Source organism: Stegodyphus dumicola, chromosome 1, assembly GCF_044657685.1.
Source record: "Stegodyphus dumicola isolate Sdum_Otavi_A_Nest chromosome 1, ASM4465768v1".
Taxonomy (NCBI): domain Eukaryota; kingdom Metazoa; phylum Arthropoda; class Arachnida; order Araneae; family Eresidae; genus Stegodyphus; species Stegodyphus dumicola.
In genome coordinates, this window is record NC_140768.1 from 110,385,748 (window position 1) to 110,399,391 (window position 13,644).

At 34.6% G+C, this 13,644-nt stretch overlaps 2 protein-coding genes across 3 annotated transcripts in view; both read left to right on the plus strand.

Moving 5' to 3' along the window:
- Positions 1–13,644, plus strand: part of LOC118192014 (hemocytin-like) — a 342,722-nt gene that overhangs the window by 115,922 nt on the left and 213,156 nt on the right. For both annotated transcript variants that reach the window (XM_085819309.1, XM_085819312.1), the window contains exons 24-25: positions 6,633–6,763; positions 10,380–10,674. In XM_085819309.1, coding sequence (XP_085675435.1) covers positions 6,633–6,763; positions 10,380–10,674 — 426 coding nt within the window. The remainder of the gene's footprint in view (positions 1–6,632; positions 6,764–10,379; positions 10,675–13,644) is intronic.
- LOC118192015 (protein ced-11-like) lies at positions 176–5,194 on the plus strand. The gene has a single exon (XM_035362894.2). It carries the CDS (start codon positions 530–532, stop codon positions 5,036–5,038), a length of 4,509 nt encoding a protein of 1,502 aa, XP_035218785.1. The 5' UTR covers positions 176–529; the 3' UTR covers positions 5,039–5,194.

Genomic DNA, 13,644 nt, shown 5'->3' on the forward strand with positions numbered 1-13,644 from the left:
TTCAAATACGTATCTAACAGACATTATACCTGATAAGAAATTACTTTTGCTAAAATTACTATCCATTGATTTTTCGACGAGCAGTATGTTAATAATTAATTTTTATAACTTATGAGCATGTAGACAGTAGTAATAAATTAAAGCACTACATATCATTATTATCACTGCAAGAAAATCGGATTCGCTCTTATAAAATTTTTACACGTGCATCCTGAGCTTTCATCAAGCCACAGTACTTGTATTATAAAAATGTTTGTTAAATATTTGTTGACTTCTGGCAACATGTCGATATAATCGTTTCTATAGAAATTATACTTTCATACTTTTACAGAAGTGTCGCTTAATTTTTTCAAATCTTGTTTTCGAATTACAATTATAGCCTGAGAAAGGAGATTTGATGTTTAAATCTTGAAAGTTTCTGCTTTTGCAGAAATGTAGGAAAAGTCTCTGTGTATCTTTTACAGATTATAAGCTGAAAGGTTTCCAGAGTTAAAGAAATACTTGTAAGTAAACTCGAAGGCGTTTAAACATGCAGAAACTCGATGTCAGTGTTGAATATGGTACCTGTCCATTTCAAAAGGCAGCAGAAATAATTGAAAATGTTTCTTCTGACGACTCTGAAAAGCAACTCGAGGAAATTATTCGTTCTGGTAGTCTGTACTTCGATGAACATACTGCAGATACGAGGCATATACCATTCATGTTAACACCTTACATTGTCAACATGCGTGACATTTTTTCGAAACTTTTAGATGAATGGAAGCTTCCTCTGCCGAGAATTGTGCTATTTGCTATTTCCAGTTGGATTACTTCACCTTCAGAGCATCAACGTAAACTGAATCATAAATTAGTTAAAGGTATTATGCATGCTCTTAATACCACAGAAATGTGGCTGTGTACAGATGGACTGAATCGTGGTTTGAGTAGCGAAATTGGTTCTGCATTTGATAGCGAAATTTTGCGTAGGAAGTGCCTGTTAAGTAGTACTCATAAAATACACATTTCTTCTTTTCCTGAAACAGCATTGATTGGTATCTGCCGACAGGAGGATTTATACTTTTCTGACAAATTTGGAGAACAGCAAATCAACGGTGAGTCTTTAAATTCAAATGTTATAGTAAAGCACGATATAAATAGACCACACGATTATTTCATTTTTGTCAGAGATCAAACAGAAAGGAAGAATGGTTTATCTCATTTCATTTTGAATTTTGCTAACCATCTTAGAGAATATGTGCGTATCAAACGAAAAACAGAAGCTGTTGTAAAACCACATCGTTTTACAGTCAGAGTAAGTGAAATTCCTGTCATGGCCTTACTTGTGCATGGAAAAGTCACCGAGATTGATTTAATTTTAGGATATCTCAAACATGGCCTACCCCTCATTGTCATCAAAGGTAGCGGCGGATTGGCCGATTTGTTGGCATTTGCTTATTATCAAGTAACATGTCGCCCTGAGGGAACTAATATGGCTGAGTACCACGAAGTTGTTCTAAAACCTCAGATAATCGACAAAATTAATCGTATTTACCCAAATTTATACGAATATAAAATATCGGAAAGAACTCTCTGCCAGAAGATATTTGACTGCATTCGATATTCGAAACAACATGATCAAGGTTTCTTAACCATATTAAGTCTTCGAGATATACAATATGAATCTTCGCATCTACCTTGCCACTTACTCACAGCTTTATTCAAATCTCAGACTTCGTACAATATTAAAGATGCTAAACAGTTGAAGAAAGACCTGTTTCTTGCAATGGATTGGAACAGCCCTGACGTGGCGATGACCGAAGTTTTTGCAAGGGATCCATCCAGCAAATTTCAAATTGACAACGAAACTTTCTTCAGGGCACTAATCAAACCACAGAGAGAGCAATTTGTTGCGCTTTTTTTGAACCAAGGCTTTCTGATACGCTCATTTTTGGATAGCAGTACTTTGCTGGAGCTGTTTCAAAATTCATTAAACAAGGAATTTTTCAGAACTATTGTTTGGGAGAGCGTTCTGGGCTTTGGATCGACTGTAGAGATTTCACGAAATTTTGTGGATAGTAAATTGATTATCTTGCTCGAGGAATTAACAGGTGTGCCATCCTTAATTAATACATATGAATTAGACTGGAATTATCGAGAAATTTATGATGACAGAACGCCTGAAGAAGCTGAAAGGAAAGCAGCTGCAGTGCTTGCATTATGGGGTATACTTTCTTATCGCGTCAATCTCGTAAAAGCATTATGGATGTATTCCGAACAGCCGGTTCATTTATCTCTGATATGTTCTGTTATTCTTAAGAAATTACAAGGATATGTATCTGACCTCAGTTTGAAGAATGAAATGGAAAAGCAATCTAAAGAGTTTAGTCAGATGGCTACTAGTTTGATGGATAAATGCTATGACAGGATTCCCGCTAGAGCGGTAGATTTATTATGTGAAAGAAATCGCGTGTGGTCTTATAAATCAGTTGTCGAGATTGCAGCATATGCGAAGAATCGTAGATTTTTGGCTCACGCATGCTGTCAAAAATACCTGGATAATTTATTCATGGGGAAAATAAAAATCCGAGACTTACCTTATGGAGATTTAACTATACCGCAGTGGCTCAAAATAGTTTTATCTACATTCTTAGTTTTTCCAATGTACTTATGGATACGATTTAATGTAAGTGACGCATCAGAGAATTCCTTGAAAAATGAGATTTCATCTTCTAGTCAAAGCCTCTTTTCAGCTGACGGGGATAAAATCTCAAAACTTTCTGAGCATGATACTTCAAAACACATATCCTTCGAAAAGCCTAAAGAAAGAAATCTTTGGTTTTGGTCTAAAATATATTATTTGTGGACAGCTCCTATAGCAAAATTTTGGGTATCTCAAATATTTTATTTCTTGTATCTTTTTTGTTTTAGTCTTGCCGTAATTTGGCCTGCTTGCGGAAGTTTGTACCTTGATTTCATAACTTGTGTTTGGACAGGAATTATAATTTTAGATTTAGGGTATAATGCTTTTTCCATAAGCCAGAAATTTTCTGGGGTTAGAATGTTTTATAAGTATACGGAAATTTTGATAATGAGTTGCTTTTTAGTATTTTATGTGTTGAGTCGAATAACTTGGCATCGCCAGTTTATGTCACCTTACAGTGCAAAAGTAATGCTTTGCATCGCTCTTCTTTATTGTTACTACAGATTAATTTTTTTATCATTTCCAATATCCTCGGAATTAGGTCCCATGTTGTATAGGGTCAAAAGGATGACCCTTGTAGATTTCATGGGTTTTATAAGAGTAACAGGCTTAGTTATCATAAGCAATGGTATTGTTATACATGCAACAATTTATCCTGATTACCCGCTTAACTGGGAACTTGCGAAAAGAACATTCTTTAATGCTATGGTATCTTTTTTCCTTACTCCTGCCGATCATTTTGGAATACCCGATCCCAAATGCATTAAACTGGTGAGACATTCAAATATGCAGTCTTTCATTGGTTTACCAGAAAATATTTGCAAAGTAGGTAGATACCTGAAACCTGACTGCCCTAATCCTGGACTGTGGCCATATCTCTTTGGCCTTCAGTACCTAATGATACTGAGATTAATACTATTAACCCTTCTGTATGCACTTTTTAGTAATACGCATATGAAGTTACAAGCAGAAGGGACTTACATTTGGAAATATCAACGTTACGAACTGGTCACAGATTTCAGCAATCGTCTTGTTTTCCCACCGCCTTTAAGTCCAATTAACTACATAATCATGATTTTTAAATTTATTTATGATTGGTTATTTGGCGTGGAGAGAAAAGACCACGATGAAACGGTAATTTTAAATAAGTATGATTTTCTGTACTGGAAAAGTCTAGCTTCGGAATATTACCAAGGAAATCAGCAAAGCAAGGAAGACGAAAAGAAAACAAGATGGCGGAGGGAAAAAGTGCATTCTCTCATGGATGCTCTCAATGAGCAAAGACACACAATGAGAGATCTTCAAGGGTATTTAACTGACTTACAAATTCAGGTAAAAAGCGCCCACCAGTATTTGGAAAGGGCCATGCTTCAAGTATCCACTAACGAACGACTGCAAGCAAAAGGAACTCCTCAGATATTTTCTCGTATTTCTCCTTACCCCCATACGAAGATTTCGCGCTATCCAGTATCCGATAAACATGTTCCTTGGCAATGTGCTTGGACTGCCTATGACCCCATTGCGTACACGAAGCCTTCAGAAGATTTTCCCAAGGAATTACGACATCATGTAGATGTAGACATACAACTCAGACGCGAAATCGAAGGTGAAGAATTCCGAATGCCAGTATTCAAGTGGAATATGTCTTCAGTAAGTCCTGGTGGAGTGTACTTAGACCGCCAGTCTTGGATTTTAGAAAAACAAAGCGAGCCTTTCATTTATGATCTCGATTCAGAAGAGTTGCCAATGAATCCCATGGGGCGTACTGGCTTGCGAGGGCGCGGCTGTCTTCCGCGTTGGGGTCCTAACCACTATATATATGTGATTATTACGCGATGGAAAGCAACAGAAGTTTTGTCTCTTCGCAATTACTTAGAAGTCGTTATTGTGGTTTCTGAACACGAAGTTACTCTGCCTGGTGGTTACGTGTCTACCGAAAATATTTATTTGGTAATTAAATCTCTCTTTCACTGCGAAGAATTATGGAGGACCTCAAGTGATATGATAGAATTTTTCGCGTCTCTAGTGCAGTCAAACCAAACACCCGTGGCTAGTACTTCAACGGTTACCCCTGCAGTACGCAGAAGTACGAGTGGAGATGTAAGTTATGATCCACTGGCTTATGAAGTGATAAAAAGAGGCTACTTAGATGAGGCTACCAACACAGATCAGGCCTGGTGTGAAGCTGAAATATGGCATTTCCATTACAATGTTCCTTGTTCTATAGATGAGACATTTAAAGCCCCTATGATATGGATGGAGTTGAACGAAATCCTTTTGGAACGAATTCCTATTGGTCAGGCCGCATTATTGCATACTGTAGCTAAAAAAATGAAGGCAGTGCTCGAAGTCACATAGTTATGTAGTAATTAGTAGTTAAATGTTTCTTTTTCTGTACTTTCTTTGAACTTTTGTTTGTGAATACGAAAATGGGTGTATTTTTATGTACATGATAACATGTATTCTTTCAATTCTGTATCAAAATTTTTTGGTTTCAATAAAATGTGAATATTGAAGAAAATTGTATCGAAATATTTTATTTCATGACATTATAATACTGTGTGATATTCACGGACGATTAAATTCATAACACATTTATATAAATAAATTGCTTATATACAGTTTCAGTACTAATGATACGTTATTAGCTGTTTTGAAAAAAAAAAAAAAGAATAATTTTTATCATGGCAACACATTTTTTTTTTTAATGTTCACTTATTACTCTCATTCCTCCTTTATAAGTATAAAGTCATTTATAAACATTTTTTTCATAGATGCCATTTTATTAAAAATTATAATTAAAAGGATGAAATGTTTTTGAGTTCCTACATTACATTTAAATAAAAAAATCAAATCTACTTCCTTGTCAAAACTGCCAAAGCGTTTAATTGCTAAAATTGGCAAATTTTCCGCAAAGCCAGTAGCGTGCAAATTTCAAATGTCACTAAAAAGCTTTTGCGATGGCTGCTTTAGCAAGAAGAAATCTCATTAAATTCAACTTGAAGACAGCTGAAACCCAGATAAAATAACCAAACGTTTGTGTTAAATGTAGCTGTATAGCACGATTATAGGTATTATTTGGCAGTATGATTTTTCTGATAAAATGAAAAATCGCTAATTGTCTTCTGTAGAAGCGTTGGCGAGAAAAAATAGTGTTGACGCAATTCGGGCTTAAGAAAGTGATGTCTGTCAACAAATGTTATAAGCACGCACGAAAATGAAATTAACAACTGTAAACTATAATTAATTCAATATGTGCACAATATAAGTTATTTAATACAAGTATATACATATAAAAGGAATTTAATACAAATGTGTATTTATTATACAGTTTTGCCAACAATTTATTTAAAATAGCAACCAAATTCAACGGAACTTCTTTAATCCGCATATTAATTGTCATGTTTAATACAGTAATATTATTAGGTTAAATATCAGTATTAAATAAAAACAAAGAAAAGTTGTTATTGTGTGTTGTGACGTCACCCTGATCCATTACTAGAAATAAACTGCACTGTTTGGCGACCTTTTCAAAAGCTATTAACGATAAAATACGTAATACTTGTTGGGGGATGGCAAAGATAACTATGTTTACTTGTTGAGCTTTTAACGAATAAATAATAACGAATAATAAATTCTTTTGAAATACGATGCCTAATATTTCACGGATAATGTGCAGTAAGAGCAAAATTTGCTTCTATATCAAGTAAATTTACCCTGGGCTTCGTAAATTATTTTTTCAGTTTCAAGCAAAATTTAATTTGCTTTTGCATTAGTTTTGAGAAAGCACTAGCAATTTTTTTTTGTTTTAATAAATAAGAAAACACGTTTATTTATTCTAACAAATTATGTATTCGGTCATAATTTTGAAAGGATGTAAACTGAAATAAAGTGAATAATTTCTTTCATTTAATTTTTTCATAATTTTTAGCCTGTTTTGCGTTCTTTTCAGATGCGTTTTTGATTCGTGTGCTTGTGATATGGGAGGAGACTGTGATTGCCTCTGCACAGCCATCGCAGCTTACGCACACGAGTGCAGCGCAGAAGGCGTACCCATCAAATGGAGATCGCAGGAACTCTGTCGTAAGTAAAATTACATTTGAATACTAATTCTTTCTAACAGTGGATGATTATTGACAGAAAAATATAGAAGATAATTTTTTTCAAATTTACCTTCCAAGATGAAGATAGCAAAACTACTAAAATGAAGTTTTGATACAGTTACTGTTAACGTTTGCTATTAACGTTGTCGAACGCGAGAGTTAACGTTAATTCACGCGAAGGAGGAAACTCCTTGATTCGCACACTGCGTGTGCGGCAAAATCGCGTTCCGTAGAAAGTTAACAGAAAGTTAATTTTCTGTGAGATAAAAAAAAGGGGGGCTAGGTATAGTTCAGATTAATAAATGTACAATATACAAACCTAAATGTTATTATAATTAAAAGAGAAAATGAAACAAATGTTACTTTAAAGCATTTCTATTGCTGCTTAATGAGTAGGTACATGCTACAATTACTTTTTTAAATAACTGGTGATTTTTGCTTAGGACAATATCTCACGTAACTCATTAAACGTGTCGTGGTACAGTGCTTTTCGATGCCTCTCATTAAGTGTCTTCTTCGTTCATTTGGGTCAATCTCCATTATAAAATCAGTTCCTGTGCCTTTATCTACAATTAGTTTAACGTCTTGTACTTCAAAAGGCTCTTTATTTTCTACACTGTTGGCGGCTGGGAGTTATAAATTCACCCAGTTCTTCATTTGTCATTTCATCATCGTCATCCGTGACTAATTCTCCTTCTTCCATATCTGAAAATCCTTCGTAGATATTGCTCTCGCAATATCTATAGTTTCTTTGCCTTCCTTTTCAATCAATGGAAATTTAAAAAAATGTTTGATAATTTCTGGTCAGCGCTGAGCCAGCAAGTGTTCATTGTTGATAAATTCACCTTTTCCCACACGAGTCTGTGAGGTTTTCACAAACATTTCTTCAACATCGACGCTGAAGGCACGTCCTGATTTCTCTGGCGCTTATGCGCTTAAGAAGCCCGACTCCGCGGGACTATAAAAAAAATTAACTCTTCCCATCTGTTTTACGAGTTCGTTTTCACATTCTGCTCATTGCTGAGATTAATGTCATTCTTACGCTATATATATATTTTGATTTATTAAAAGAATTTATTCTTTACAAATTGGTGTTTAATAACCATATAAAAACACAAAAGGTTAGTCATTTCTATGCGATGAACGTTGGAATTGCTTCCAAAATGCCATTAATGTGTTGTTCTCTCCTTTATCTAGTGCTTTATTTGCAGCTATGTAAACATAATAGGCTATTTTTATGATTCCTTGATCCATTGGTTGAATTCAGGAAGTGTTGTTCGGTGGAAGGAATAAAATAATACATTTGGATGCTATGTTATGAAATTTTCAGTACCGTGTCCTGGAGCATTATCGAGAATTAGGAGAATTTTAATGTTCAGGTTTTGCTACTATAAATAATGTTTAACTTCTTTAATGAATGAATTTTCAAACCAATCATTAAAGAGAACTATCGCAATGCAACCGACGCTGCGCTGCACGCCGCTTACAACTGAAACTCTCGAAATGGGCAAACTAAATGAAGACACATAAGATAAATCGTGCTCCGAAAACTCGCATTCAGCAAGGGTTTACTGTAGACTAAAAATTTGGCTATAATTAAATGTTAAAATACTCTTGTAATCCATGTAACAATGTGAAATTAATTGTTCTAGTGCTTTGAGATAGTTGAGATATCTTTGTGAATAGACCATTTTTTGAAAAACGGAACATTAAGAAATGATGAATATTCTTGATGAGAAGATGGATACAAAGTGAATTCATTGAAAAACGCTGAAGGCTTTCTCTTTCTGGTGTAACATTCAATTGCTAAAAATTTTAAAATATCTTCTCAGAAACTATTAGAATGAGCTAAAACTAATGATCAAATCACATGAATTTAAAAAAGCTTATCAGATCATCCAGTTGTTCATTTATCATTCTTCATTAATTCTTTGATTTCTCCTTATTTCATATCTTCTGCTGTAAAGCACTTCATTTACAACAGAAATATCTTCTCCTTCTTTCATATCTAGCATTTCTAAAGAACTTAGTAAACTCTGAAACACCAAATGTGAATTGCAGAGGGCGTTAACACACTTTTAGAACGATTATGGGGCTATTTAATAAATGTTTAATATCATATAAAAATCATTTTTAAGAGTTCGATTTGATAGCCATTTCTTCTGGATTTCAGTATGCATTGTGATTTCCATATGAGAAGGGCTTTTCGTAAAATTTACAGGGTTATTGATTTCCATTTTTCTTCCACTGCTTTTCAGAGTCCATTCACCGTGATAAGTTCGAGCTTAGAACTGTTTTCAAATGACCAAAGGCACAATAGTCCATACGTGAAACATCAGATGACTTTATAAAAATATATATGCAATACTTTAAGCAGTCTTAATTTTATCAAGGAATGCAGTGGTACTTTCGAATTATGACTTGTTGCTTTATCTTGATGACGTTTGACTCTTTGAAAGTCATTGGGTTAAAGAAATGGAATGTCTTCTGTAAATATCAGACTTAAAACTTTCTCTTCATAGTGCGCTGAGTTGATTATAATACTTTTCCCACTCTTCTTATTTTTAGTTCCTCATTGAAAAGGAATCCTGCGACAAAGTCCCTTACTGAAACTTTCTTTGCTCTGGCGGTTTGGTTTGGTTTATTTAATTACGGCAAAGCACACTAGGCCTATCTGCCTAAGGGGAGGGATGCCTTCGTGGAGGACTTTCTAAGGGAAACTGGCTCGTATACACTTTACACATAGGGAAAACTTTGGCGGCACCAGGATTCTAGTTTTTTTTCTCTTCCTTTTCTGTAATTAAACAGACCTTTTTTTGTTGCAGTTATTTAGGTAAATTCATGCGTCAACGAGAGTCACAGCATGTTTTCACTTATCTCCTGCTAAAAGGTTTTCATACGGGGTTATACAATTTGTTTTGCGTTGAGCCACGTGCCTCGACAACATTTATTTTTTTAGCTTTTTTAAGTTGTATGCATTTGGTTTATTGCTTTATTTATTGTTGCCACAGATGTAAAAACTTTGCAACTGATTTTACCTCAGGAGATTTTCTCTTATTACCAACGACGGTTTTTTCCCCTTTTCAATTCATAATATCTTACTGTGCATTTAGAAATTTTAATACAATGCATTTCGCAAAGGTTTTGAATTATCGAATAAGAATATTTTTCTTCGAAAATCGCGAAACATATCCTTGAATCTACAACTGGTTTCCATGCGGCATTTTGAAAAACAAATCATTTTAAAAGTAAGAGACGATATTTTTCATTTCAAATAATAAACTGTTGCCAGAATTTTTTCAAAAACATTTGCTTTATTTAATTCTTTATGGAAATCTTTCCAAAAATGTGTGATATATGTTAAAGTATAATTTTGCACATAAAAAGAATGCATTTTGCCCCATCAAAAAGGATGTAATTACATAGTTTGTGAAATATAAAAAAACATGATTACAGTACAGTTCACCATAGAATTTTTTATTGCTATTATTTTATGTATCAAACTACAAACTATTAGTAATTCATAAACAGTATCCTTAAATTGTTGGATCGGCTTACTAAGCTCTAATGTATTTCTCTCTTTAACTCTTACCTAGCCATTCAGTGTGAAGAATGTGCGACTTACGAAAGTTGCATTCCGTCGTGCCCGAAGATGACATGTGAAAACGAACTTATCTACGGCAAAATTAAAGAAGCCTGTACTTTTGATTTCTGCGTGGAAGGTTGCAATCCCAAACCTTGCCCTGAAGGACAAATATACAATAATGGGAGAGAGTATAAATGTGTCCCTCAAGTGGATTGCGTTGCACCTTGTATGGAAATAAATGGAGTGCTTTACAACGAAGGAGATAGAATTACAGATCCCAAAGTCACAGACAGTTGCCAATCTTGGTAAGTGCGAGTGAGTCGTTCAAAAGCTGGTTACTGCTGTATCTTGCTTATTGACTGACAATTCATGTATGTGTTATTGTTATTTGCATTTTATTTCAGAGACCTGTAAACCAGTATATTTCTAAATTTCATTAACTGTATTGAATTGGAAATTTCATTCTATGAAGGCATGAGTATATTGGCATATTAGTAAGGTGATATGATGCGGGTACACTATACGTCGTTTAATGTGATCGCGATTAATGCTATAATTCGGATATTGTTTTCGAATTGCCAAAGTTCTGCATTTTAGTATACGATAACAAAACATTTTGATTAAAGATTCTGTTGATAGGTTCAAAATCTTATAGAATTTATTTTTTAACTGAAGTAATTTTTTTCCCTAATGGCGGGCCCAAGCTGTCTATAGATGTTGGCCTCTGCTAAGGCCGAACGTGGGGCTCACTTTATTATGAGGGCGTCTAATAGGTGGGCCACCGCTGTCTCCTGTGAGGGGACGGGCAAATTACATTCATACCTTCTCCAGGATTCGATCCCGGAGGTCTATATAAACTAATAACTATATAAAATAATATATATAAACTAATTTACATCTTTATTAATTCAATGCACAGAGAACTAAAACTTTCGCTGGACTGAAAATCCAAATCTCGTTACTGAACTATCTTGTTGCATTCAGTCTCTTTACTGAACTAATCTAATCACTGCAGCAAAGCAGCTCGGCCTTATATACCCTGCCAAATGCAAGAGATCTCCCACGAATTTTCGAGAAACTTCCGTTCTTGAAAATTCCCGAAGACGCAAGAAGATTATAGAATGCATCGTACTATCTTTGCATTAAAATTAAATTATACTGCATTTTACAGGACTAATCCTCCAACTCACGACGACATTTTTTCTGTCATTCTGTGGGGGTGTTTTGAGAAGTTGAATGGGTAACTCGATTATTTTGAGGGTTGAGGCTTTGCCTCTGGGGGTGGGGGGGGCATTTTCCGTGCACCCTCAAAGATGGTACTGCCGGATATTGCAATTTCCCATAAATCAAGGGGGAAAAATTATTAAATCTTTTGAGTTTATAACAGTATTTTGACACACGCTTACCTACTCACTTTCTGCATATAGAATCGTAGCTACCTTCTGGACAGCCGCATGAGGATGGGCGCATGACTAGAGGGTTGGAAAACTGTTCGTGCCTTATAAAATTACAGCATCAGCGCTTGTAACATAAACACCGCGCATTTATACAAAACAGAACCCTTTTCGTATTCCTACATAGAGGTACATATACTTAAAAACTTCGAAGTTCTTCGAAGGCTTGCCCTTCATCAGAGGCCTGGGGCGATCCGTGTACCTTTCAGTACGTCGCTGTAGGCACACTACTTATCAAAAAATAAGAAAAAGAAAAGAAAGTATATGACATGTGATGAAATATAGGTTTTATAGGATACTACGAAATTTAGCAAATCATATCCTAAATAACGGTAATTTTTCAGGATACTTTTCGTGTAGTACAGGGTTTCCAGAAATTTTTCAACTAAAGTAGCAAAAGCAAAAGAGGACTAAAAAAGTCAAAAAAGTTAGACCTTGACCTTCTATTCTAACCTATTTGAAAAAAGGTCTCGCACAAAAATCGCAAATAACATCAGAGATCACGTTATTTTTGACGTCATAGCTACGCATGCTCGCATGAATCACAAATTGACCGTCTATTGGTTCTGTAAGTTATAGACTGCATTGGATTGTCAGTCTTTTTAATTACGTATCTTAGCTTTAACGAAAATTTTAAAATGATATTGCTCATTTTCAGTTGTTTAAATATCCATTTCTTTTTTAATTAATTCACATTTAATTTAGGTTTCTATTTTAAAATTAGTTTGCGGATATCCATTCTTAAAAGATTCCTCATGTTTAGACTGTCATCGATTTTGCACTGAATGTTTTGAGTTGGCAGTTAATTTTTTTTTTCTTGTGAACCTTTTAATTGAGGAATGCTTTTCAGCGAGTTTTCCGTTCTGTGTGGTGAATCTGTTTCAGATTCTGTTTACTTAATAAAGCCTTGTTCTTTTACTGTTAAATTTATTTGTTTTTTTATTTAGAAAAATGCTTTGATTTTTAAGTCGTTTCCATTTCTTAGTTCTTAGCAATGTTATAATCAGGAGTATGAATTTTATATCTTTCTCTGTTTGGGTATCCATATATAACGCTTAAGCTGCAAGTTCTTTGATTCTATTCATTTTCACAATGGAACTGGGGGGGGTGAACTGACTTGAAGACAAAATGCACGGGGGACGAGAGAGGGTGGTGAGAGGTCCCGAAGCATTTTTTATTCTTTCTTTTCTACTTTTTTCACTTCTCTTACCCCTTTCTCGTTATATTGGCATCAGGCTGCGCAGCCATGTAAAGGAAAGCCCACTTGTAAATCAGATTGCCACATGTCAACTTCTATTTAATCCTAAATATTTTTTAATATAAATTATTTTAACATAAAAGCATTTTACGATATATTAAAAAAAATCTTTGAAGTCTCAAAAAGTAGCATAAGAAAATGATGGATATCCCAAAAATTTCGCAAAATCGCAAGTACTAAAACTTTGGCAGCACAAATTTGTCAAAAATTGCAACTTTGCAAAAAATCGCACGATCTGACAACACTGGTGTAGTACCGAATTCCATGTTATCTTGGGCCTAGTGAGTTGACCAAAGAGAGCATATTGCCTCTTTACAACGGCTTATCTTAGGCTCAACCAATGCATACCATTTAATGTTTAGAGGGTTCTTTATTGTTTATAGTAGGGCTGTCAAACTATGATACATGTACCACTAATGGTATATTACATTCTTTTTTATGGTACAATTTTTACACAAAAGCTTTAAATAGATGTTCAAAAAGAGTGTAAAAATGGGCCCCTTTTGATACATATATTGATGCATGATGTTATATATATATTTTATTCTGATGTATGTGGTACA

What these genes read in the sequence shown, in the direction of transcription:
- LOC118192015 (XM_035362894.2), top strand. Translation starts at nt 530, where the DNA reads ATGCAGAAACTCGATGTCAGTGTTGAATATGGTACCTGTCCATTTCAA.